We start from the raw sequence: 25,264 nt of genomic DNA, 5'->3' as shown, positions 1-25,264 counted from the left end.
GGATGATGGATATGAATGTAGCTTGGGAGATAGAGATATTTGTCTGATTGCTTATTTCTTAAAGAAATGATGCACATCCTTTGTTGCTTAGGAGCTCATTTTTTATTTCTTTCTTTTCCATCCATTTCCTCTTCTCTCTCCCTTTCATGCAGTATCTTAATTCATCATTTGACATGTAGTGATTTCTGCTGCCTGCTTGGCTGTGGATGAAGCTTTGAAATTTACATACGTTTCTCAGCTTTATTAAGACAAAAAAAAAGTTGCAGTGGCCCGGGGGACAGAGCACAGGCTTTGAGGAGGGAACAGAGTACAGTGAGGATTTGAACTCGCCACCCGGCTGGCCCACACCCCTTGGCACACAGCCAGAGCCATGTGAAAGCATTGCTTCCCCAGCCATCTTGAGTGGCCAGATGCTCTAGAGGGACTGTCTTCCCCAGAGGACTGGGCAGCGCAGTGGCAGAAGGCACTTGATTCGGAGATGCCGGAACATGCTGCCAACAAGTACGTGTTTGTAGTATGGATGTTGTAAATTGCACAAGTGTCCAGAGACCTAGGTGTGTAGGAATTTGCAACACACAAACAAATACCATATTGTTGTGAGTAGAAGTGAGCTCCAAATCTGTCCCTCTCCCCTCTGAGCAGGGGGAAGAGAGTGGAATGTGGGCGAGGGATACGATTTTGAATCCCAGAGAAGCCATTCACTTGTCTTGCCTTTGTTGATCACTTCACATATGCCAGGCATTATTCTGAGCCATGTATTAATCCACTGAATATGTGTGCAGTCTAAGAGAAAGGCACTATGATTACCGTCTCCATCTTATCCATAACGAACCTGAGGCCTAGAGAGTTCAGGCAACTTGCCCAAGGCTGCACAGCAACTGAGTAGGCTTCACATCTAAAGTACACTGCCTCAGGTGGACACCCTGATCCCTCTGAGCCACGATTTTTCCATTTATAGACTCAGAGTCATAATGTCTGTTTAGCTGACTTTCCCTGCAGGGGCCCCTTTTCCCGAGCTTCACACTGTTGTATTTACACGTGCGTCTCCCTCGTTAGCTGTGACCCACTCGAGGCAGGAAGTAGGATGGAGCCCCAGGGAGCTGAACTAGTGAAGAAACTGGGGCCTTTTGCCTGAAGAGCAGGTCGTTGAGGGCCGTGATAACTGCCTTTGAATATTGAGGGGCTGCTGTGCACAAGCGGGACAGGGCCTGTTCTAATGTCATTCCTGAAGACACAGGGAGTTTGAAGAAGGCATTTTGGGGCTCCATGGGACATCGTGCTTTCTAACAACCTGAGCTGTGCCAGAATGAGCAGCATTCCCGGGATAGTGGGGGACCCATTGCTGGGAAGCTGTGCAAGATGCTGGATGGTTCTTGCTAGGTTTGCCATAAAGGCAACGTGGCCCCTGTTCCTTCCAGTGTTCCAGGATTCTGTAATAGTCCCATTCCCAGGTGAGCTTAGACCCCGCTTAGAGGACCAGAGGGCTGCCTGTGAGATGCTGTCTCCATGTACACCAGTGTTCCCAGGCCACTTGTTTCTAGGCTTACCAGAGATGCTGGGGAGTTCAGTCTCTGGCTCCAGGCAGCTGGAGACAGACCATTTGGAGGAGGTCTTCCGGCTGTCAAGGTCACTGCTACCCCAGAGACCTGTGGAGATAAATGTTGATGCCATTTGTTCACAATCACGAAACCTGACCCACAAACATTGCTGCACAGTCTTAAAAATACTTCCATGCTCAGTCAGGCACAGTGGCTCACACCTGTAATCTCAGCACTGTGGGAAGCTGAGGCGGGCAGTTTATGAGGTCCAGAGATGGAGACCATCCTGGCCAACATGGTGAAACCCCATCTTTACTAAACATACAAAAATTAGCAGGACGTGGTGGTGCATGCCTGTAGTCCCAGCTACTTGGGAGGCTGAGGCAGAAGAATCTCTTGAACCCGGGAGATGGAGGTTGCAGTGAGCTGAGATCCTGCCATTGCACTCCAGCCTGGCAACAGAGCGAGACTCTGTCTCAAAAAAAAAAAAAATACTTCCATGCTTTTAACTCATTTTATTTTTAGAATAACCCTGCTGTGTGAGACAGGTATTATTGCCATTTTGCATATCAGTAAACTACACCTTGGTGAGAGTCAGTAACTCCCTAAGCCACAGCCTGCATGTAGAACAACGGGGTCTGGAATCCATGTCCCCAGCATTTACTCATCTCCTCACATAACCTCTTCACAACAGCTAGGTTGTCTTTTTAAAGACCCGCCTCTGGCACCCACTTGTCAGAAGTGACCTAAGTGTTAACAGGAATGTGTTTGGGTACAAGGGAGAAAAATCCCTATCATAGGAGACTCAGGGTTTGTTTGTTTCATGCAAAAAGAAGTCTAGGGGCCGAATCCTGAGCTGACTCAGCCTCAAGGGCTGGGCTCTTTCCATCTTTTTGCTTTATCATCTTTAGCACACAGGCCTTCAACCACGCACTTGTCCCCTCTCAGTCACAGGATAGCTGCAACACACCAACATCACATTGACATTCCAGGCAGGGAGAAGGGAATGGGTGAAGGGACAAATGACACCAAGGATTTTCTTCTCCAAGTGAGACTTTGCCTTTTATTCAGAAAAAGATCCCTCCCTAGGGATTTTCTCCTAGATCTTCTGGGCCAGAATATGGCTGCCTCTCAGTGCCATAGAGGCTGGAAAATCCAGTGTTTCAGCTTCCCAGCCTCTAGAATAGAGGCAAGCAAGGGAGGAGGACCCCTGATCTACAGCGACTACACTATACCTCTTTCTGAATGTGTCAGAGCATACTGTGAACCCCAGCTCCTGGGTGGAGGTGCCTCTGTCCACATCGCCCAGGATGTCTTTGTCTACAGCTATGGAAAAGAAGACTGGCTGGACATCAGCCTGAAATTCGAACCTATCCTTGGGGATGAAAGGCTTTCAGCTTCAGGGGCAGCACCCGGCTTGCATCCTGGCAAGCCCATCAGCCCTGGCGAGGAGCAGCTGTTACACTCAACCTCCCCCAGGAAGAAGGCTCTTAACTAGATTTCCCATACAGAACTTGGTGGGGGAGGCTCAAACACAGCCAGCCCACTATGCGCTAAATTTGTATGGCAACCAACAGCATCACGAATAGTGGGAGCGCAGGGCAACTTGTGTTTGTGACTTCAGCTTCTCGATTGGGTGCTCCAGCCCCTTCATCTCCAGGACCCAGGATACAAGGGTCCCCAGCCGAGGTCAGGGGAAGACTGTCCTCTTTATGAAGAAGGCAGTGGTCTTCTAACGAACTGATCTGAGCTCAGTGATGAGGAGGGGAGAAATCTGGGTTGTTGTCAGTGATAGATCTGGCCATGGACTTTGGGGAATTCCACTTTAGGGTTGTCATTCTTGCCCCTAACTCTACATTAGATCACCTGGAAATCTTATAAATCAGCAGCAACACTTGGACCCCACTCCACACTCCTTCAATCAATCAAAACCTCCACCCAGTGGGGCCCCACCTCGGTAGCTTGAAGATTTCCCCTGGTGATTCTCATGTTCAGGCAGGGGTAAGACCACTGCCTTGGAGAAAATGACTCTCCACTCATCATGGCCGTAAACCTTAACCTAGCCAGGTCAGCTCAGTCTCCCATCCAAGGACAAGAGAGTGCTGGAGACAATAACCCACATTGAAAATCATATCAGAGCCTATAATTCCAGCACTTTGAGAGGCCAAGGTGGGTGGATCACTTGAGGTCAGGAGTTCAAGACTAGCTTGGCCAACATGGTGAAACCCCATCTCTACCAAAAATATAAAAATTAGCTGGGCATGGTGGCATGCACCTGTAATCCCAGCTACTTGGGAGACCGAGGCAGAAGAATTGCTTGAACCCGGGAGGCAGAGGTTACAGTGAGCTGAGATCGTACCACTGCACTCCAGCCTGGGTGACAGAGCAAGACTCCGTCTCAAAAAAAAAAAAAAAAAACCCGTACCAGAAAGAGGGATCATGCCATGCTAGACAGTCCCCAGGTTTCTGTAGGCTCCAGACAGGCTTGATGGGTATCTGAGCCTTAAGGAGTCAAGGGCCCTGTTTTAAAACATACCGGGAATTTCTTCTAATTGGGCACGGTAAGACACACAGAAAGACATGATGAGAACGAAGGAAGTTTATACTCACAGACCTCTAGAAACAGGAGGCACAGCACACCACACAGGGCCACATGGGGAAGCACCGGGGTCAATTTGGAGGCAGAGGGAATGAGGGGGAAGGGTGGGCGAGAAACTTTATTGTGGATTTTGCCGGAAGGAATGGATGATACAGGGTAAGCAGTGTCGACAGGTTTAGGATTGGCTGATCTGAATAATTCTGCTGGACTCTGGGGCACGGGGGCAGCCCCTTGTTGTCCGGTGTCTGGCCATGGGATGATTGGGACTGGGGACAGTGACTCAGCCTGATAAAGGAGAGTGAGGGTGGGAGCTCTGGGTGGGCGGCTGGCATTTGAAGAATGTGCTCTGGGGTGGGTGTCTGCCATCTCTAGGAATTAGTTAGCCCTGGAAAGGGCAGACTCTCCAGGTCAGCAAGGCTCCAGGTGTCACAGCATCAGAAAATACAGAAAATAAAAATGGTCCCACCTTGCCAGGACTTCTAGGACTCAGGACTGTCTCAATGTCTGCTGAAATCTGATCACATTCCATCCTAAGAATACTTCTCATTCCTCTTCTTGGGGAAAGGCAGACACACAAAGGCTCCCCAATAGCAAGGCAGAGGAGAGCCCTAGAGACTCCCTGAGCATCTTAGCGCAGGTTGCTATAACAAAAATACCATAGACTGGGTGGCTTAAACATCACACAGTTATTCTTACAGTTCTAGGGGCTGGGAAGTCCAAGACCAATGTGCCAGCAGATTCAGTGTCTGACAAGGGCCTGCCTCCTGCTTTGTAGCCAGCCTTCTCACTGTGTGTGCACTTGGCAGAGAGAGAGAGAGAGAGAGAGGGAGAGAGAGAGAGAGAGAGAGAGAGAGAGAGAGAGAGAGAGAAGCAAGTTCTCCAGAATCTCTTCTTATCAAGGCACCCATCCCATCACAAGGCTCCACCCTCATCACTTCCTCCTAGAGGCCCCACGTCCAAATACCATCACCTTGGGAGGTAGAGCTTCCACATATGCATTTTTGGAGACGCAAACATGCAGCCCCGTCAGCATTGCTGCACTACAGAGGGTGTGACATGCTGGTCTTCCTCCAGGAATGACCACTCTTTGCCATGGTCACCTGTCCCTCACATGAATTGGCCTGCTAGCCCCCGCTGGCCTTTACTGTGCTCATTTTTATCCACCCTCACCATATCACATGCAGGAATTCTCTCTCTACAATCCAGCCCTGATCATGTCACTCCTACTCGTCCCCTGCCCCTGCCCCCTGCATTTACAAACGTCCCCTGGCACATACTCATCTGCCCTCATCAATCTTGCTGGGCTCATCTGCTGCCGCTCCACTTCACCTCTTGGCCTTGTGAACTCCACCTGCCAGACACACAACACAACTTGCTGCTCCCTGCCTGTGGATGTGCTGCTTCCTTTGCCTGGCATGGTGTTCCCTCCTGGGCATAGTCCACTCTTCAGGGCCAGCTCAGTGGTAGCATCCTCTGCAGGACTTTACTTGGTCACCCTGAGCAGGGTTCATCACCTCCTTAGGTTTGCTTTTCCAGTGCTAGGTATACGCCTGATTATAGCACAGAGGGTCCTTGGACCCTCTGCATACATATCCACTTCTCCCTGTAGGGTACTATGTCCTCAAAGGCAAAAGCTATGCCTCTGTCATTTCTTATCCCAAGCCCCTAGCATGGGGCTTAGTACATGAAAAGGGCTCAGTCAATGCTTGTTGAATGAATGAATGAATGAACAATGGAACTATCTGGGCCAGGTACAATATATATTTCATTTATTTGTTCAAAATATGTATTGAGTGTCTACTGTGTGCAGACACTGTGCTCTACTGGGAATATAATGGCAAGCAGAAATAGACACCATCCCTGCTTTCAAGGGGGTCATACTCTTTTGGGGGACACAGACATTAATCAAAAACTATGCTTATCAATGTATGATTGATTATAAACTGAAATGAGCATCAGAAGGAAAGAAATGTGAGGATGACTGACAAAGGAACGTAATCTAGGGGCTCAAGAACACTTCTGCAGAGAAATGACCTTGAACTGAGTTCTGAAGTATGAATGAAAGTCAACTAGTTCCAGGGTTGGGATATTCTAGACATAGAGAAAATATATGCAAAGGCGATGAGTGGGGAGGGAGCAGGGTGAACCCTGGAAGTAGGAAGGCCCATGAAACCAGAATACAGAGTGCAGGAGAATGTGTGCAAGATGACAAGGCCAGTGGGCTGATTGCAGGGCCAGAGTGTACAGTGCCTTGTAGAACACATTAAGGATCCAAGGGAAGCCAGAGAAGGATTTTAAGCAGAAGGATCACATGATCTATTTGTGTTTTGAAAAAACTACTCGATCAGGGTAGAAAATTGCTTAGGGTTTCAAAGAGACCAGTCAGGAGGCTATTCCAGTAGACAAGACAAAAGATGATGGCTGATGTGGTGGTAGCGATGATGGGGGGAAAACGGGTGGATCTGAGAGCCGTTTGGGAAGCCGAATTGATAAGAATTGATGGTGGATTGGAAGAGGAGGAAAAGAGGGAGGAGCATGGCAAAGATGGTGCCCTGGTTTCTGGTTTGCATTTCCAGATGGAGGGTACCTTTATTTGCCAAGAAAGGAAACTCTGGAAGACCAGACAGTGTTGTTGGACATGATGAGTGTGAGGTGCCCTGAAACACCAAAGGAAGGTAGGTGGGAAGTGGGTCATTGAACATAGGGTCTGGATCTCAGGGGAGAGCTCTGGCTTAGAGAAATAAATGTGGCTGTGGGTTGATGTTCCTGAGAAGGAGGTTAGGGTGATAAAAGAAGACAGCCTAGGACCCAGCAGTGGGGAAAACAAGGCTTGAGGAAGAAGAATGGGATGGAAACACAGAAGTCATGGGAAAAAGATACTGCTATAAAGAAGGGGTGGGCTGCCCTCTCAACTGCAGCTGAGACACCAAGTGTGATGAGAATTGAAAGCATCCCTTGGATTTGGTGACATGGAGGTGGTGATCTTAGCAAGGGCTGCAGCAGAAGCAATGGGGGCAGACTGGATTAAGGAATTGGTGGGAAGTAAGGAAACAGAGGCTGAGGGTGTTGACAGTTCTTGCGTGGAGTTTGCCTGTGAAGGAAGGAGGAGACAAGGATAGGGGAATAGCAGGGGAGGATACGGGGCAAGGAAGATGTCTGTAAAGATGAAAGAGACTTGGTCATGTTTTAACAATGAGGAGGAAAAGGAGAATGGAATATTCAAGGAGAGAAGGTATTGCTGATGATGGGGAGAGGATCCAAAGCATGACGGAGGAAGCAATCTCGTCCTTCTTGGGGCTCGAGCCACTCAGCTTTTCTAAGACAGTGGGAGGGGAGAAGGAGAGGCTGGGGGCAGATGCACTGGGGGTTGCAAGCCTTGAAGCAGATCTTGAAGGACTTACTATTTGATAACTTCAGTTCCTCTGGTAAGTCATCAATAAGAATGTTATCTGCTAAGACAGGAGTCAGGGGAGTTAGGGGAGTTTGGAGGTTGGGGATTTAGGGATATTGGAGGCTTGAAACACTGGAAAGTCATGACTAACAGTGGAAGGGCAAGTTGACCAGAGAAATCCATAGTGGCCCTCAGGACCTGTAATAAAGCTCGTAGCCAAAAATATAGGGTGGGGCCAGTCTCTTCTGTGATATGACTTTTTCCTGAAGCACTCACTCCTCAGGTCACACATGGAAGTAAAGGAAAGCTGGGTTTACCCAGCTTTGGGGTTTTGTCAAGAAAATGTTCAAATGACAGAGGACAAGGGAATTCAGGTTCTGGCCATTTAAGCTGACTAAGACACAGTGAAGAAAATCACTGCCATGCAAAATCATCAGCTCCCACTGATGGGCTTTGTGAAAGGAGTTATCACTTGCCTGAAGGTCCAGACTGAGGTTGAAGACTATTCACAGTAGACATAGTTGAAGAAGCAAGTTGGAGAGAAAGGGGGGTGTGGCCAAAATTAGTGATTTTTGGAGGTGGAGCAGTTTGGGGGATGACAAGCAGCTTCAGGGTGTGGCTGTAGAATTTGATGGTTGAGACAGAGAGGGAAAGATTGCCCAAGATGAAAAGACCCAGGAACCAGAGAGTCCGTGGTGTTTGGTGGGTGTTCCACGTTTGCTGAAGTCACCAGGATAAAAGCAGGACTTAAGGACAAGAAGGAGACTGGGAGCTGGTGTCATTATCTCTGGTGAATGTAGCAACCAAGAGGTCATAGGTGACAGCAACCAAGCCAGAAAGAGGATGTATTCAACTAATGGCCTGTGCCAAGAGAAGGCAGCAGGGAGCTGTGGTGTCTACCCAACCTCCTGACCCTGGGGTTTATGGGGTGTGAGAGAATACTTACCACAAGAGAGCAGTGACGGGAAGGGACCCTTCAGGGGAAAGCCAGAAAAACATGAAGAGATAGAGAGCAATTGTTGGAGGGAGAGGATGGAGGGGAGATGGCTTGTTATCAGTGGCAGTTGCAGAGCAAAACATGGAAGGGTTTGGAGGTAGAGGAGGAAAATAGGACTGGCTCGGAGACAAAGAAGAAAACATTTCAGGCACAATGATGTGGTTGAGGACCAATGGCTGGGAAGGCAGGGGTGGGAAAGGCTTTGACTAAAGAAAACTCATGGGAGGCAGACTGTTGGGGCTCCACAGTGTCTTTGAAGGTGGCCAGTGAAGCGATGAACAGAGGCCATGGCTCCCTGGGCCTGGGAGGAGTCAGTGTCAGTGGGTGCCCCTGCTCACCTGGGTTGCAGTGGCAGTGTGGGGTGCAGGCTATCTTTGAGGCTGGCATTCCCAGCGGGAGTAATCGGTGTCATGGTGAGTTATAGTAAGTGACAACCCCATGTACAGATGGGGATTGAGGCCGGAAACCAGAAGTTCAAGAATGAGGCAAGTCCAGCCCTGACAGCTGATCAGAGCAGGGTTTCAACTGGATAGCCCATCCCCCATCTATGGAACTATTTCCTGCCATCTTGCTTTCCACTTACCCTGCTGCCTCCATTTTCCCTAACTCCCAGTTGGGACACACATATTAAAATTATTTCTGGATAAATAATCCTGTTTTAAAAGGCAAATAATCCAATTTTTAAATGGGTAAGAAACTGACATAGACATTTCACCAAAGATACACAAATAGTCAATAAGAACATGAAAAGAAGTTCAGCATCACTAGTCCTTAGGGAAATACAAATTAAAAACATAAGATACCAGTTTACACCCACTAGCATGGCCACAATCAAAAGGCAGATAATTATAAGTGTTGGCAAGGATGTGAAAATACTAAAACATTCATACCCTGCTGGTGGGATTGTAAAATGGTGTAACCACTTTGAAAAAGTTTGGTTGTTTCATAAAATGTTAAACATAAATTTACAATATGACCCAGCAATTCCACTCTAGACATCTAACCAAGAGAACTGAAAACAAGTGTTTGCACAGAGATTTACAGCAAATGTTCACACCAGCATCATTCATAATAGCTAAAATGGAAATAACCCAAATATCCATCAATTGGATAAACGAGTGTGGTCTCTCTCCATACAGTGAAATATTATTGAACAATAAAAAGGAATGAAGTACTGATACATGTACAACATGGATGAATAAAATAGGCCAGCACAAAAAAAAACACATATTATGATTCCATTTATATGAAATGTCCAGGAAAGGCAAGAAGGAGATTACAGAGACAGAAAGTAGATTCACGGTTGCCAGAGCTGGGGGAGGGAATAGGGAATAACTGTACACATGGATACAAGGTTTCTTTCTGGGGTGATTAAAATGTTCTAAATTCAGATTATGGTGATAGCTGCACAACTTTGTAAATTTTCTTTTTTCTTTTTTGCTGCCTCCATCCCCCCTTCACCTATATCTGGCATTTCTCCCCATGTTATCCCTCCCCAACCTCCCTGCCCCCTGCTGTCCCTCCCCTAATCCCTCCGAAACAGACCCCAGTGTGTGATGCTCCCCTCCATGTGTCCATGTGTTCTCATTGTTCAACACTCGCCTGTGAGTGAGAACATGTGGTCTTTGATTTTCTGTTCTTATGTTAGTTTGCTGAGAATGATCATTTCTAGATTCATCCATGTCCCTACAAAGAATACGACCTCGTCGTTTTTTATGGCTGCATAGTATTCCATGGTATATATGTGCCATATTTTCCTTGTCCAGTCTATCATCGATGGGCATTTGGGTTGGTTCCAGGTCTTTGCTGTTGTAAACAGTGCCACAGTGAACATACGTGTGCATGTGTCTTTATAATAGAATAATTTATAATCCTTTGGACATATACCCAGTAATGGGATTGCTGGGTCAAATGGAATTTCTATTTCTAGGTCCTTGAGGAATCGCCACACTGTCTTCCACAATGGTTGAACTGATTTACACTCCCATCAACAGTGTAAAAGTGTTCCTATTTCCCCACATCCTCTCCAGCATCTGTTGTCTCCAGATTTTTTAATGATCGCCATTCTAACTGGCATGAGATGGTATCTCACTGTGGATTTGATTTGCATTTCTCTAATGACCAGTGATGTTGAGCATTTTTTCATACGTTCGGTGGCCTCATATACATCTTCTTTTGAAAAGTGTCCATTCATGTCATTTGCCCACTAAGTGGTGAGGTTTATTATATGTAAACTATGCCTCTGTATAGCTGTTATTTTAAAAATTCATCTGGGCAAATCCAGATCTAATTCTGTTTCAATGTCATCATCATTGTTGCAAAGTACTGTGATTTGTTAATGTGGCTTCCTGCACCTTGCTTATGCCCTGCTCTGTAGCACCCAGGGTCCTATTCCAGCAGTTGCCCTTCCCCCAAATGACCTTCAAAAGTGGAATGAGGATTTCCTGAGCTCTCCTTGCTGCAGAGGACAAGGCCATCCCTCTTTGCCTCTTGGCATCAGTGAAAGAGAACTAGAGACTGATGTCTCCAGGATAACAGTGATACACCTCCAAAATATTGTGCAACTGCTGCGCATTCCACATTATTTTATAATATTGGTTTATGTTTAGCAGTAATATGTATTCACACGGCTTTAAAAATCAGTATGATAGAACACACATATAGATGTCTCTATTTCATCTACCCATATCAATACCACCACCCACAGCCTCTGTTAGTTTTTTAAGCACCCTTCTGGAGTTTGCTTATGTAAATACAAGCAAATGTGAAGAAATACCTTATTTTCTCCTTCTTATATAAAAATAAAGTGATAGATATGCTGTTCTGCACCTTGCTTTTTACACTAAGTTATCTTGGAGAACTTTTCATATCAGATCTCGGAGATCTTCATTTTTTTTTAGTTAGGAAGTTTTCCACTATTAGTACATATCATTGTTTATTAACCAACACCCAGCTAATGGACACTTGAGTTATTTCCAATTATTTTGAGTTACGTCTGACTGTCACAGATAGGGCCAAAATGAATAACCTTATATACAAGTCATTTCATAAGTGTGCAGGTATCTTCAGTTGGAAAATCGCAGAAATGGGATCACTGTGTCAAAAGGCGTGGACTGGGAGCAATGGCTCACACCTATAATCCAAGCACTTTAGGAGGCTGAGGTAGGTGGATCATGAGGTCAAGAGGTCGAGACCATCATGGCCAACATGGTGAAACCCCGCCTTTACTAAAAATACAAAAATTAGCTGGGCATGGTGGTGCACACCTGCAGACCCACCTACTCGGGAGGCTGAGGCAGGAGAATTGCTTGAACCTGGGAGGCGGAGGTTTCAGTGAGCTGAGAGTGAGCCACTGCACTTGAGCCTGAGCAACAGAGTGAGACTCCGTTTCAAAAAAAAAAAAAAGGCACGTCGCCTATATCGTGCATTCCTACAGCAATGCATGCAGCCTCAGTTTCCCTGCAACCTTTCCAGCAGAGCATGCTGTCAGGCTTTGAGACGTGCAGTGTCTTTGGAAAGTACTTGGATTTCATCCTGCCTTCTTCAAGTGGGATTACTTTATTTTTATTGTATTTTATCATGATGAGAATGCTTACCTTGAGATCTACTCAAAAGACTTTTGAGTGTACAATACGATATTGTTAAGTATGGACACAATATTGTACACCAAGCTTTCTACAACTTCTCTCATGACTGAAAGTCTATACTCATCAATTAGCAACTCCCCATGTCCCCCTGACCCCACTCCATCGCTGGCAACCACCATTCCTCTCTGCTTCTGTGAGTTTGACTATTTTAGATACATCATGTAAGTGGAATCACACAGTGTTTGTCCTTCGATGACTGGCTTGTTTCACTTAGCCTAATGACCTCAAGTTTTATCCACGGTGCCACCAACTAGTTATTTCCTTCCTTGTTAAAGCTGAATAGTGTTCCTTTTATGGATATACTACATTTTCTTTATCCATTCTTCAGTTGACAGACATCTTATTGTTTCTTCACCCTGACCACTACAAATAGTGCTGCAGTGACTCCCGGATTTCTACCCCGCAAAGTGTGATTGCTGGATCAGATAAGCAGTCTTACTTTTACAGTGTGTCTAGATAGCTCAGAATCCACCAAATGGATGTTAGAATCCGAGGGAAAGTAGATGACCTGGCTCAGCACCCTTATCTTTTAGGAGCAAGCCAGAAAAGAGAAGGACTTAGCTGAGAACTACAACCCATGGTGTAATAAGCATTCATGGGTACCTATTAAAGGCTGGCATTTTACTAGGTCTATACCCCTGCAGAAGTATAAAGCAGTCTCTATCCTAGGCAAGAAAACATGTGGCAAGTACAAAATTCCCTAAATTCACTTCCCTTGTTGGAAGTGTTGACGGCACATTCTTCTGTCTTGGCTACGCTTAGGGGATGGGCTGCCATGGCCAGAAATTAGGTTCACCTGCCAGAAGGAAGACTCGCTGATCTCCTGTCAACACTACTCCATCCTGTCAGCTCCATGGACCTCCAGAAGCAGGTGCACCTGGGTTCAACTTCAAGGAGTCTAGTTAAGGGCTAAGGCCTTGAATAGGCTGTTTTTTACTTTCTCTGGTGAACAACCACTCCTTTGCCACCTCTACCAAACATTTGCTAAGGAACTTCTGTTGAATGCATTGAGGGTCATGAAATGTCTGGGACCCAGCTCCCTAACTGCACTGAGAGAGATCTGCAAGACCACCACAGAAGGCTTTGAAAACGTCTCCTATGGGGCTGCTTAGCAAAGAGGGGATTTAGGGCAAGCCTCAGGTTATGACCACCTGCAAGAGTGCCCTGCAATGCAGACTCACCCTACAGCAGGGGTCCCCAACCCCCAATACCAGTCCATTGCCTGTTAGGAACTGGGCCACACAGCAGGAGGTACATGGTGGGCCAGTGAGGGCAGCTTCATCCATATTTACAGCCACTCCTCATCGCTTGCATTACCGCCTGGCTCTGCCTCCTGTCAGTCCAGCTGTGGCATTAGATTCTCATAGGAGCACAAACCCTATTGTGAACTGCACATGCAAGGAATCTAGGTTGCAATGCTCCTCATGAGAATCTAATGCCTGATGATCTGTCACTGTCTCCCATCACCCACACATAGGACCCTCTAGTTACAGGAAAACAAACTCAGGGCTCCCACTGATTCTACCATACAGTGAGTTTATAATTATTTCATTATCTATTAGAATGTAATCATAATAAAAATGAAGTGTACAATAAGTGTGATGTACTTGAATCATCCTGAAACCACCCCCTCAATCCCCATCCGTGGATAAATTGTCTTCCATGAAACCACTTCCTGGTGCCAAAAAGGTTGGGGAGGGCTGCACTAAAGAATCAGGCAACCGTGTAGAGGTAGGAACAGGAGACACCACAGGAAACGTCGGGGCAGGGAGGGACAGCAGCCTGCCGCTGAGACTTCCCCTGACTATTGTTTGAACGGGAGGCATTCAGGGTTCAGGGACTTCTCACCGTGACTTTTTTTCCTTGAGTGCACATCTTTTTGTCTAAGTATAAAAGCAATGCATTTTATTGCAGAAACTTTGGGAAGTGCAGAAAAGCACAAAGAAGAAAATAAAGTTCATAATTATTCCATCATTTAGAGATCATCGCCCAGCTTTTTAAACTTCCTATTTTTCTAGTTTTCTTTCCATAGAATCGTATACATGTGTATGACAAGTGGTTTTGGTCTTCTGTCCTTTTTTTTTTAAAAAAAAATGGGATTATAGGATTCATAGGATTTGGGGATCTATCCATTGTTTCTACATACCTTAAAAACTCTGAAATGTACATTAAAACTTTTGTTAATTTTATGGGCAAAGATTGGGTCTTATTTTATTTTTTGTGTATCTTTTATTACTAGTAAATGTGAACACTTGTTCGTATGGTTGTTGATCATTTGTATTTCTGATTTTATGAGTTACCTATTCATGTTGTTCATCCATTTTTCTATTGAGTTATTAGTCTTTTTCTTAGGGAGGTAAAGAGTACTTTGTATATTAAAGATATTGACATTGTTTCATAGATATAGCAAATATTTGCCCTCAGTTTATTGTCTTTGAGTTTTATTTTGCACTTTTTTTGCCATATAAAAAATTCAAAGTTATATCTAGTTAGATATATCAATCTTTCCTTCATGACATTTACTGTTAACAGTTTGGTGTGTATTTTTTCAGACATTTTCTATGCATATGCAAATATATCTATAAAAATATATATATAGTTAGATATATAAAGTTTTCCTGCACATTTGAGACATCATGCACATTATTCTGTAACTTACTTATTTCACATACTAGTATATTGTGGATAATTTCTTGTATGAGTATATAAAGATCTAACTCTAACAGAGTGTTCCATTGCATAAATGTAATATTATGTTATTAAACCAGATTTAAAGCTTGTTTTTCATTTTCATATTTAAATATGGAAGTTTTCTGGTGTCTGAAAGAAATAGGGACCTAAGTTTATTTATTCCACATACTGAGCCAGTTTTCCCAGTAGCACTTATTATAAATAATCTATCTTTTCCCCACTGATCTGAAATAACTTTGTCATATATTAAATATCATTTTAAATGATAACTATCATATATTAAATATACATTTATTGAAAACTTGACTTTCTGGGTTTTCTGTTTTGCTTCTTTTATTTATTTATTAACACCATATTGTTCTAATTATTGTAGCTTAATAAGATATGTTAAAATCTGCAAAATTAATACCATCCCTATTTTATCATTTTCAATATTGCCTTGGATACTTATTTTTCTTTTATTTGTTTTTTACATTTATTATGACCTTTAGAATTATTCTGTGACATTCACAAAGCATCTATTTAGAATTTTGATTGGAATTGTGCTAGATTAACAAATTAATTGAAGGTTTATTTACATTTTTGCAAAATGATTATTTCAATTTAAAAGCATTGTATTTCTTTTTCTGTCTATTCAAGTTTCCTTCTTAAGTGCATCATAATGTTTTTGTTTTCTTCATATAATCTTGCATTTTTCATCAAGTTCATTCTTATTTTACATTCTTTTTTGCCATTGTTAATGGGATCTTAGATGTATACTTTAGGACTATTATTAATATGTAGAAAATACCGGTTTTGTGTACAATGTGTAACACTTTACCGAATGTTACTTTTGTTCCCAGTTGATTTTTTTTTTAATTTCTCATGTAGCAATCATGTCATTTGCAGAAAAAAAAAAAAAAGGAAAAGAGAGAGGACATATGGCTTTAGTTCTTCTTTTACCATATTTACACTTTGTTTCTTTTTATTTTCTTATTACTTTCTTGGATGTATCAGATACTATGTACGGTTTTCTCTTTATGGCATTCTATTGGGATTTTACACACACCCCCACTTTAGGACATATTCCTTCTTTTCACCTACTATTTTCTTTTCTTCTGAGTCCTTGGAGATTTTCTTGGGTTTATCTTCACATTCTCTGATTTAATTTCCTGTAGCATCTAGTATGTGGTTTATGGCTTCCTCTGGGTCTTAAAATCCAATAGTCTATGTTTTCACCTTTAAACTACTCATTTTTGGAAAGGTGTCCATGATCCCCTCCTTGTCACAACCAACAGTCTCTTTGTGGCCCTCATCTCCCTTGATGACTGTGATACGGACACAACCTTTATCCCTTCCTTCATTTCTCTCTTGGCATCCATGACACTAACTCTCTGGCTCTCTTCAGAACTGTCTTCTCCTCAGCCTCTTTCTCCCTTCCCTGCCCTGCTTTGAGTTCCCAAGTTCCACCACAGTCTTTCTTTTGTTTTTGCTCTACAGATTCTCCCCAGACAACCCATGAATCTGTAGATTCGTCCCTCTCCATGTCCACTGCCCATTTGCCAAGTCTTGAGAGGGCACCAACCTCATTTAAAGGGCATCTCTCCCTGTAGGTTCAACACCAAACTCACTGCCTCACGGTCCCCTGACTTTGCTACCCCTAATATCCATGGCTTCATCATCACCAAGCTGCCCAAGACAGAATCTCAGAGTCATCCTGGCTTCTTCCTCCCCCACATCTGCCCTATCCAGTCACCTCACTGTTAGTTCTTCAGTACACACGTCTCTCCTTTCTGTTACTACTATTTGAATGGAAATCCCTGTGGTCTTTCTCCAGAGTATTGCAATTTTCAGGGGTTTTTGGATTTTTTGCTCTGCTTTTCATCCTTTATTCTACCCTCATCATGTCTCATCATGTGTCTTTCCAAAGCACGTGTGTTGTTTTATGTTTGTTTGTTTGTTTGCTTGTTTGTTGAGACAGGGTCTCACTCTGTCATCCGAGCTGGAGTACAGTGGTGCAGTCATGGCTCACTGTAGCCTCTTGGGCTCCAGCAATCCTCCCACTTCAGCCTCCCTAGTAGCTGGAATCATAGGTGTGGGCTACCATGCCTGGCTAGCTTTTGCAATTTTTGTAAAGACAAGGTTTTTCCATGTTACCCAGGTGGGTCTTGAACTCCTAGGCTCAAGTGATTAGTCCACCTCAGCCTCCGAAAGTGTTGGTATTACAGATGTGAACCACCATGCCCAGCCCCAAAGCACATGTTTGATGATATGAGTTGCCTATTCAAACAATTTCAGTGGGTCCTATTGCATAACAAATTCTAAGCAACATAAGAATTTATCTGGTCCCAATACCCATTTCAGTTTTGTCACCTACTGTTTCTTTCCAGATGCCCTATGGCCCAGCCATTCCCCAAGCACCCCCCTACCTTTGCACACACCATTGCCTGTACCTAGAGAGCACTTTTCCTGATCCTTTACCTGCTCAGCCTTCGAGGTCAAGCTCAAAAGACAACTCTGCAGCCTTCCTGGATTCCTGGGGTAGAGAGATTTAGTCTCCCTTTTCCCTGTCCCTCTGCTTGATAAATGCTCCTCTGCTCAAGCATTTAGAACATCAGAAAGCATTTAGAACACCAGGGTGTGCCTGCCTCTCCCTGGCAAGGGGAGGGCCAGGACTTATCTCCATTTACTCCATTCATCTTACCCACTTCTTCCTCTCTCACTTCCCTCTCTTCCGTCATGCTCACATCTAAGTCCCCCTCCAAGGTAAGCCCAACTAACCACGTATCTCACACCTGTACTTGAACAGTTAAAAAGCCCACAACTGTGAAACGTACACTGTCTAGTGACCTGCTGCATACCTATTGTATATTCATTTTCTCACACTCTTAAATGACTATCTCACACTTTCTTCTCTGTTCCCAAATTTCCTATAATCCCTCTTCTCCTGACGACCTTGCCTCTAACTCACCGAAAAATAGAAGCAACCGGAAAACAATTTCCTCATTCCTCTCACTACCTCACCTTCCAGTTCTTTTGCATCTGAACCCACATCCTCTGCTTCTACCCAAGACCTAGCCCTTCACTTTCACTCTGGATCCTGTCCCGTTCCCACTTCCCAAAGTCGGCTCTTGTGACTGTCCCCTTCCTCCTCTCTGTCCCCTCTATCTCCCTTTCTATACTGGACCATTTCCATTGGTCTACAAACATCATCCCTCTCTTTAAAAAACCTCTTGACTCTTCTTTCCTCTTTAGTTACAGCCACTCCATGTCTCAGCTGTCCTTCCCACCAAAACTTCCTTTTTTATGATCATCTTTAATAGCTATCTTCAATTCCTCATCTCCCATCTCAGTTCAGCCTATTCCAACCAAGCATCAGTCCTTTCTACTCCACTGAAACTTGTCTTGTGATCATAGTGATATCCAAGTTGTCAAATCAGATCGTCACATCCGTGTCCTCATCTGGCCCTAACTTTTAGCAGAATTTGATACAGCTGATCACTTTCTCTTCCTTGAGACACTTTCTATCCTGGCTTTTGTGACACTTACTCTCCAGGTGTTCTCCCTACCTTTTTGGCCCCAGAGTCCTCTCTCCCTGATTCTCCCCTCTTCTCAATGTTAGCTGTGCTAGAGTTCAGCCATGAGACCTCTTTTCTTCTCTGTGTCTGCTCTACCGATTTATAGACCATCTCTATATCAATGACTACCAAATTTATCCACCCAGTCCTGGTCTCTCCTCTGAATAACAGGCTCTGACATGCATACCTGATTGTCTTCCGAGAGATATTTCAAACTCAAGATGTCTAAACCAGAACTCTGAATGTCCCCCTTCACACAGCCTCCTCTCCAGGTCTTATTTGTGCCATTAAATGGCCCAGTTGCTCAAGCCAGAAACCTAGGATTCATCCTCTATTTCTCTTTCTCCACCCACCTCCTTACAGCCCTGCCATTGAATCCATCAGCAAACCCTGCTGATTTTACTAAAAATACTCCCCTAACCCATCTATTTGTTTCTGTCTCCATTGCTGCCATCCTAGCTCAAGATACTATCATTTTTTCACATGCTACTGTGAGTCTCCTAACTGATCTCCTGGCCTCCTCTCTGGCCTTTGCAGATCATTCATTTTTTACCCAGCAGCCAAAAGAATCCTCTAAAAACATAAATCAGAGCATATCACTGTCCTGCCTAAAACCCTGCAACAGTTCTGTGTTGCATTTTGAATAAAACCCCGCTCCCTACCCAGGCCTAGAGAGCCTCCTGTGGCCCCGCCCCTGCCCCCTCCCCGACCTGCCATGTCCACCCTCCCCTTTGATTGTCCCTGGCCACCATGATGCTCTTTCTTGCTCCTCAAAGCCTACTTTTTTCCCACCTGAAGACCTTCATAGCAGCTATTTTTTTTTCCTTCCAGAACACTTCCCACCTCTCATCCCACCCTGTTTTATTTTCATCATAGCACTACTCACACGTTCCCTTGCTTATTTATTTATTTTTATGATTTGTGTCTCTTACCTAGAATAAAAGCTTCCTGAAAGTATGGACCTCACTGTCTTGTGCTCTGTTGCCTCCTGGCACCTGGAGCAGCTCCTGGTGCATAGTAGGTGTTCAGCAAAGGCTTGTTGAAGGGAAGAATGAATCCTGGTGTTCTTTGTGATGGGTACCGTTCTTGACACAAAATAAGTCCTCATATATTTGTTAATTTAATAGACAAGTCACTCCAACTACACTGGATGCTTCTTGGAGGACCAGAGTCCTGTTTTAGGTTTCCTTGATTCCTCCAAGGCACCCAGCACAGCACTCGGAGCTCCCAGGTGCTTGGTACATATAACTTGTTGGATTTATTCTTCCTCACAAAGGGGAAGCCAAGAGTCCTGCTGTCTGCTTCACAGATGCCATTTCTCTGAGAATAAACATGATGTGACAGGGATGTCACAAGAACAAGGATAAACTGGATGGGATGCCATAGGGCTACTCAGCCATTCTCGATTGGAATGGCAGAAAAAGGAGGTCTGCCCGGTGGTATTTTCCTATTTCAGCCATGACTCTACATTACTTTTTGGTGTGTGTGTTACAGGGTGCGACCTATGTCCTGGTGATGGTGGATCCAGATGCCCCTAGCAGAGCAGAACCCAGACAGAGATTCTGGAGACACTGGCTGGTAACAGATATCAAGGTAAGCAGGCCAAGAGGCACTCTCTGACTCATTTGGGGTTGTAGCTGGAAGACTGTCATTCAGTGCCATTCCCACCTCTCACCCAGGAGGGCTGGAGCAAGGACTTCCGTGTCCGATCTCCCCCAGCGCTCAGCTGTCAGAGCCCTCCCAAATTTTCCAACAATTTCAGAAAGTGTCCCAGGGCCAGTGGTACGCTGGTAAACCAGCCCTCGGGAAGGGTGGGGGAACTCTGATTTCTAGTGTTTGCTGATTTTTATGGTATAAATAAATACTCCCACTATGGCCAGTTTCAAGCTCCTGATGATTTAAAAACTGACTCACACTGTTTCTGAAATGTTAACAATTGGCTTCAGCACACCACTGTATTTGGGGGCACTCAGGGGATTCTGAGACGTGCAGGTGGCAGAGCCGGCCGGGGAGGTCCTGGAGCTCCTCCCTGTGATGGGGCGAGGGGCTTGAGAAAGGCACAGCAATTTGCTTTTCTTTTTTTTGTGTATAGAAACAAGCTGCCGCCTCTCATCTTTGTGTCTTTGTCATCATAATTGTGAAGGAGCCTTGCTCACCCTCTTCAGGGAGGCTCCTCAAATCTGGTGGCTTGTTTGTGCCATTGTGTGGGGGGAAAGGCTATGTTGCCAAACAAGTTTTGGATACTCTGGGTTGAACTGAATTCATTCTGTTTCTCACTGAAGGGCTTTTGGAGCTGTTAGTAGTCTAATATGCACTACATCATATACACTGATTTACCAATTGCATATGATGGTTGAATCTTTTTGTTCACAAGTGCCTGGCAGTGCTCTTTGGGGAGGTCCACACTTGCCTCAAACAGTCACAAATCTGTGCCTAGAACACCTGCCGATGGGCTTTGCAAAGAGCGTACAAAGGCATCAACCCTGTAAGATAGTGGGAACTCAGAGCTAGCAAAACAGAGTTTGGATGTGGTGTGGATCTTGGCTGGCTACCAACTCAGTGACCTCTGTCGGCCCCTCTGGGCATTTCGTCTTGCTCTGTCATATGGGAAGCGGGCTGCTGACTTGCTGTGATCGTCGTGATGAGCCAATGACTTACAAGAGTGCTTTGGAAAACAGAGAGAGTTCTGCCAATACAAGGGGTTTGTGTTTTTCCTTCTAGAACTATGGGTAGAGGAAGGGGTTTAAATCTGAATTGGCTTCTGATTATCCTGAGCAAGGCAGGGTGCTCACAGCCACTGGGTGGGAGTTGGCCACCAGTGGGTGGCCCAGTAACCGGGGCCCCTCCCAGGGAGCTCAGGTGGACAGTTGTCCCTAGAGGCAGCCCTGCCTATGGCCCTGGAAGGGGCTATCTCAAGGGAGACCCAAGCAGCAGCTTCATGGGCAGTGCTGGAGCCACCTCTGTTACTCCATACACTTCCCCAGCCAAACACGGTAAACACACAACAGAGCTGGGAGGTTTGAGCCATCAGGAAGCGGAGGGGAGAAGTGGGCATGAAAGAGAAAGATGTGGCATCTCCACCCACCCAGGCTAGAGCATTGTCATTTTCTGGACTTAGCCCTCCTCAGCGGCCTCAGGGGTGAGACACTCAAGAGAGGAGTATTGCTCTGAAGGTCACATGCGCAGCCACCCCATGCACTCAGGGCTTCCTGTTAGGGAGCTCTGCTCAGCAGTCCTGAGGCAAGAGTGCAAAAGCAGTTAGGGATGGGATGACTTCAGAATTGAGGGGACTTGGGATCATGAGGCTGCCTCTCTTCCAAGCCTGAAGACCCCCTACTCCTCTACTCTCCTCACCCGCATACTCAGAAGGGAGCTCTCACAGGAGCTCTGTGCAACAAACATGAGTTTAGCCTCAGCCGCCCAGCTTAGAACCGGAACAGGTGGCAGGTGACAGGTGGCAGCTGTCCGGCAAGGCTGCTAAGCCACAGAACTGACCAATGCCACCTGCCCGAGTGTGGCCCTCAGCCTTCCCGCTCAGACCGGAGGAGGAGGCTTGGGTTTCCATCGCATTTGCACCGCTTCCCTCACGAGTGTTCAGCAGGAAGCGGCAGTGATATCCACTTGGCCCTGCCCACCTTCCCCAAAATTCCACCAGCCACAGAGATGGTGTCAACCAAATTCGTTTAGGTCTCAGGTTCTAGACCTTAAGCAGAGGAAGCGAAGGCTCTGATCAAACCCAGAGCACTTCCTTTGTGTTGGTGTTCGCTGTGGCTAAGTGGGTCTCAAGCATTTGAGTGCATTTGAATGGGCAGACGAGCTTGTTAAAATGCAGCTGCCTAGGCACCACCCCAGCCGCAGAACTTCCACTTCAGTCGGTCTGGGGAGAACATGGCATTCTAATAAGCACCCAGAGAGGTTGAGCAGATTGAAGGAAGACCGTAGAGCTGCAGTACCTTGGTCGTTCTTAACATCACTCATTTGCGGAACAATTTTCAAGTGAAAAGCATTTTTAAAACTCCTGAAGCTCGATGCCACTTTGTGAAATAGACATAATCCTCATTTTATAGATGGGGAAAGCAAAGTCCAGAGAGGCTGAATGATGCCATCTTTCAGCTGGTGGGTTAGAGAGGTGAGTCTTCAATCTGCGCCCCCTAACCCTATGTCACACGCCTTTCCTGCCATACCATGTGGCCTGGGTCACATCACATCTCTCCCATCAACTCCACTAGGAAAAGGAGCCACTGTGCCCTCTATACCATGGAAGACGTCATCTCTGTGGTTCCCTCTACCAGCCCCTGGCTCACTCCCAGGGTTCTATTTCTAAGTACCCTTATGGGTAGATGCTTCCAGAGAACTGTCCCCAGGGAATACTATCTTGTTAAATAAAACACACTAGGTAAGTGTTTTGGACCCCATAATACTACACCCTAGATATCATCGTTACCCAAGCAGCCTCAGTAGGAAAGCCTGCCGTACAGTCTCTGCAGACACAGAGTGACCATGGTCTCATGGTTCACAGTGACCACAGACGCAAACCTGGTGGAACTTCAGCTGACCTTGGTATTAGGTGGCCAGGTCTAACTGGATGGTAGACAAGATCATGGCCGTAAGAACCCCTTAACAGGGATGACTTTTTTTTTTTATTGCATTTTAGGTTTTGGGGTACATGTGAAGAACATGCAAGGTTGTTGCATAGGTACACACATGGCAGTGTGATGTGCTGCCTTCCTCCCCATCACCTATATCTGGCATTTCTCCCCATGCTATCTCTCCCCAACTCTCCACCCCCCACTGTCCCTCCCCTATTTCCCCCTGACAGACCCCAGTATGCAATGCTCCCCTGTGTCCATATGTTCTCATTGTTCAACACTCACCTATGAGTGAGAACATGCGGTGTTTGATTTTCTGTTCTTTTGTCAGTTTGCTGAGAATGATGGTTTCCAGGTTCATCCATGTCCCTACAAAGGACACAAACTCATCATTTTTGATGGCTGCATAGTATTCCATGGTGTATGTGTGCCACATTTTCCCTGTCCAGGGACAATTTTTTGACAGGCTATCTGGGTTGAAACAGGACAGCAACTAGTTTTTAGGAATACAAGAGTCATTTGTGGCACCTCCCTCCCCCCACCTCCACTCCAGAGAGAGGCTGGCAGGGTCTAGTGCAGAGTAGGATAAAGCTCTGGAACTTTGGATGACTTAAAGAAAGCCTAAGAGTTAGAGACATGCTCAGCCATAGGGACCAGGCATTCATTCATGGGACCCTTTTGTTCATTTAATTCAAGAAGTATATATTGAACGCTATTCAGTATAGCACAATGGTTAAGAGCAAGGACTCTGTAGCCAGAGTCAGACTGCTGTGGCTTGAATTCCTAATCTACCATTATTACTGTGTGATCTTGGTCTAGTTGCTCAACCTTTCTGTCTCAATATACTCATTTGTAAGCTAGAGATACTAGTAGTGCCTACCTCACACTGTTGTTATGAAGCTCAAGTGAGTTATGTATGTATGTATGTATGTATTGATTGATTGATTGAGACGGTCTCACACTGTCACCTGAGTGGAGTGCAGTGAAGCAATCTCGGCTCACTGCAACTCCCACCTCCCAGGTTCAAGCAATTCTCCTCCCTCAGCCTCCCGAGTAGCTGAGATTACAGGCACCTGCCACCATGCCTGGGTATTTTTTTTCTTTTGTATTTTTAGCAGAGACGGGGTTTCACTATGTTGGCCAGGCTGGTCTCGAATGCCTGACCTCGTGATCCACCCGCCTCAGCCTCCCAAAGTGCTGAGATTACAGGCGTGAGCCACTGCGCTTGGCTTCGAGTGAGTTATTTTAAGGAAAGTGCTCAGAACAATACCCAGAACACAGAGTAAGCTCTATATTGTTGTTTGCTGTTATGTTATTATTATTGCTCTCAATCAGGTAGCTAGGCTAGCACTGGCATCACAAATGCAAACGAAATTGAGGAAGGCTCTGCCCTCGCGGGTCTTCCGTTCTAGAGACCAAGGAAGGAATCCATAGCACAGTGGGAGTATTAAGAGGGCCCCAGGGACTGGCTTGGGGTGGGACTTCCTATACCTGTGGGTTTCCATCAACTCAGGAACAGGACTTGGCTCCAGTCTCCAAACCTGGCCAGGCTGGGACAGGCAGAGACTGATACCTGAGGCATGCTGTCTCACTTGGCTCCCTCTTTGAAGTGTTCTCATTGAGCAAGAGATTTCTAATTGAGCACTGACAGATAACATCTTTCTCCCCCACTGCAGTGTCCTTAGCGTTTCCTTAAAGATGATACTCAGTTCGGATTCCATCTAACTAATAATCTTCATGCTGAAAGCTCATTAAGATATCAATTAATTTGCATCATTCATTTTCAAAGAAACACTTATTGGTTCATCTTTTATTTGTCTCTGAAATTAGTGCTCAGGGCTTTTCATGCAGATATTTTCATTAGACTTTTTATTGTTAATGGGAATATTGAACACAGGAAGATGGTATATTAATACTTTCCACAAAGAATATCATGATTGGTGACAAAGAACACTAAGAACAATTAAGGAGACAAGAGTACCTTTCTTCTTCCAAAAAAGAAAATCTTCCTAGAAACCGTCAATGATTCTAAAATTTGCCCTGAATATCTTTTTTGTTTTAAGAGAGAAAAGGAGACTGGCAAGTTCATGGTTCCCTTTCATTCAGTGCCCTCCACCTTTGGCAACTGTAAATGCAACCAATTCTGGGTTGAATTAAAAGGCTCTCTAAAGGGTCATTATTTTGTCTACTTTTCTGTAGGGTTAAAATTTTCCATTATTAGAGGTTTTTTTCCTAAGGACCTCTAAGTGCATTAG

At 45.2% G+C, this 25,264-nt stretch overlaps 1 protein-coding gene across 3 annotated transcripts in view; it reads left to right on the top strand.

The window, feature by feature from the left end:
• PEBP4 (phosphatidylethanolamine binding protein 4) overlaps nt 1-25,264 on the top strand; it is a 216,608-nt gene that overhangs the window by 92,429 nt on the left and 98,915 nt on the right. For all 3 annotated transcript variants that reach the window (XM_012435312.2, XM_012435313.3, XM_012435311.2), the window contains exon 4: nt 19,915-20,013. In XM_012435312.2, the coding sequence (XP_012290735.2) occupies nt 19,915-20,013 (99 nt within the window). The remainder of the gene's footprint in view (nt 1-19,914; nt 20,014-25,264) is intronic.

Source organism: Aotus nancymaae, unplaced genomic scaffold (genome assembly GCF_030222135.1).
Source record: "Aotus nancymaae isolate 86718 unplaced genomic scaffold, 86718_ANA_hifiasm-v0.15.2.pri h1tg000079l, whole genome shotgun sequence".
NCBI classification, from domain to species: Eukaryota; Metazoa; Chordata; class Mammalia; order Primates; family Aotidae; genus Aotus; species Aotus nancymaae.
Note: the sequence above shows the minus strand (reverse complement) of the source record. Positions and strands in the feature narration are given on the sequence as shown.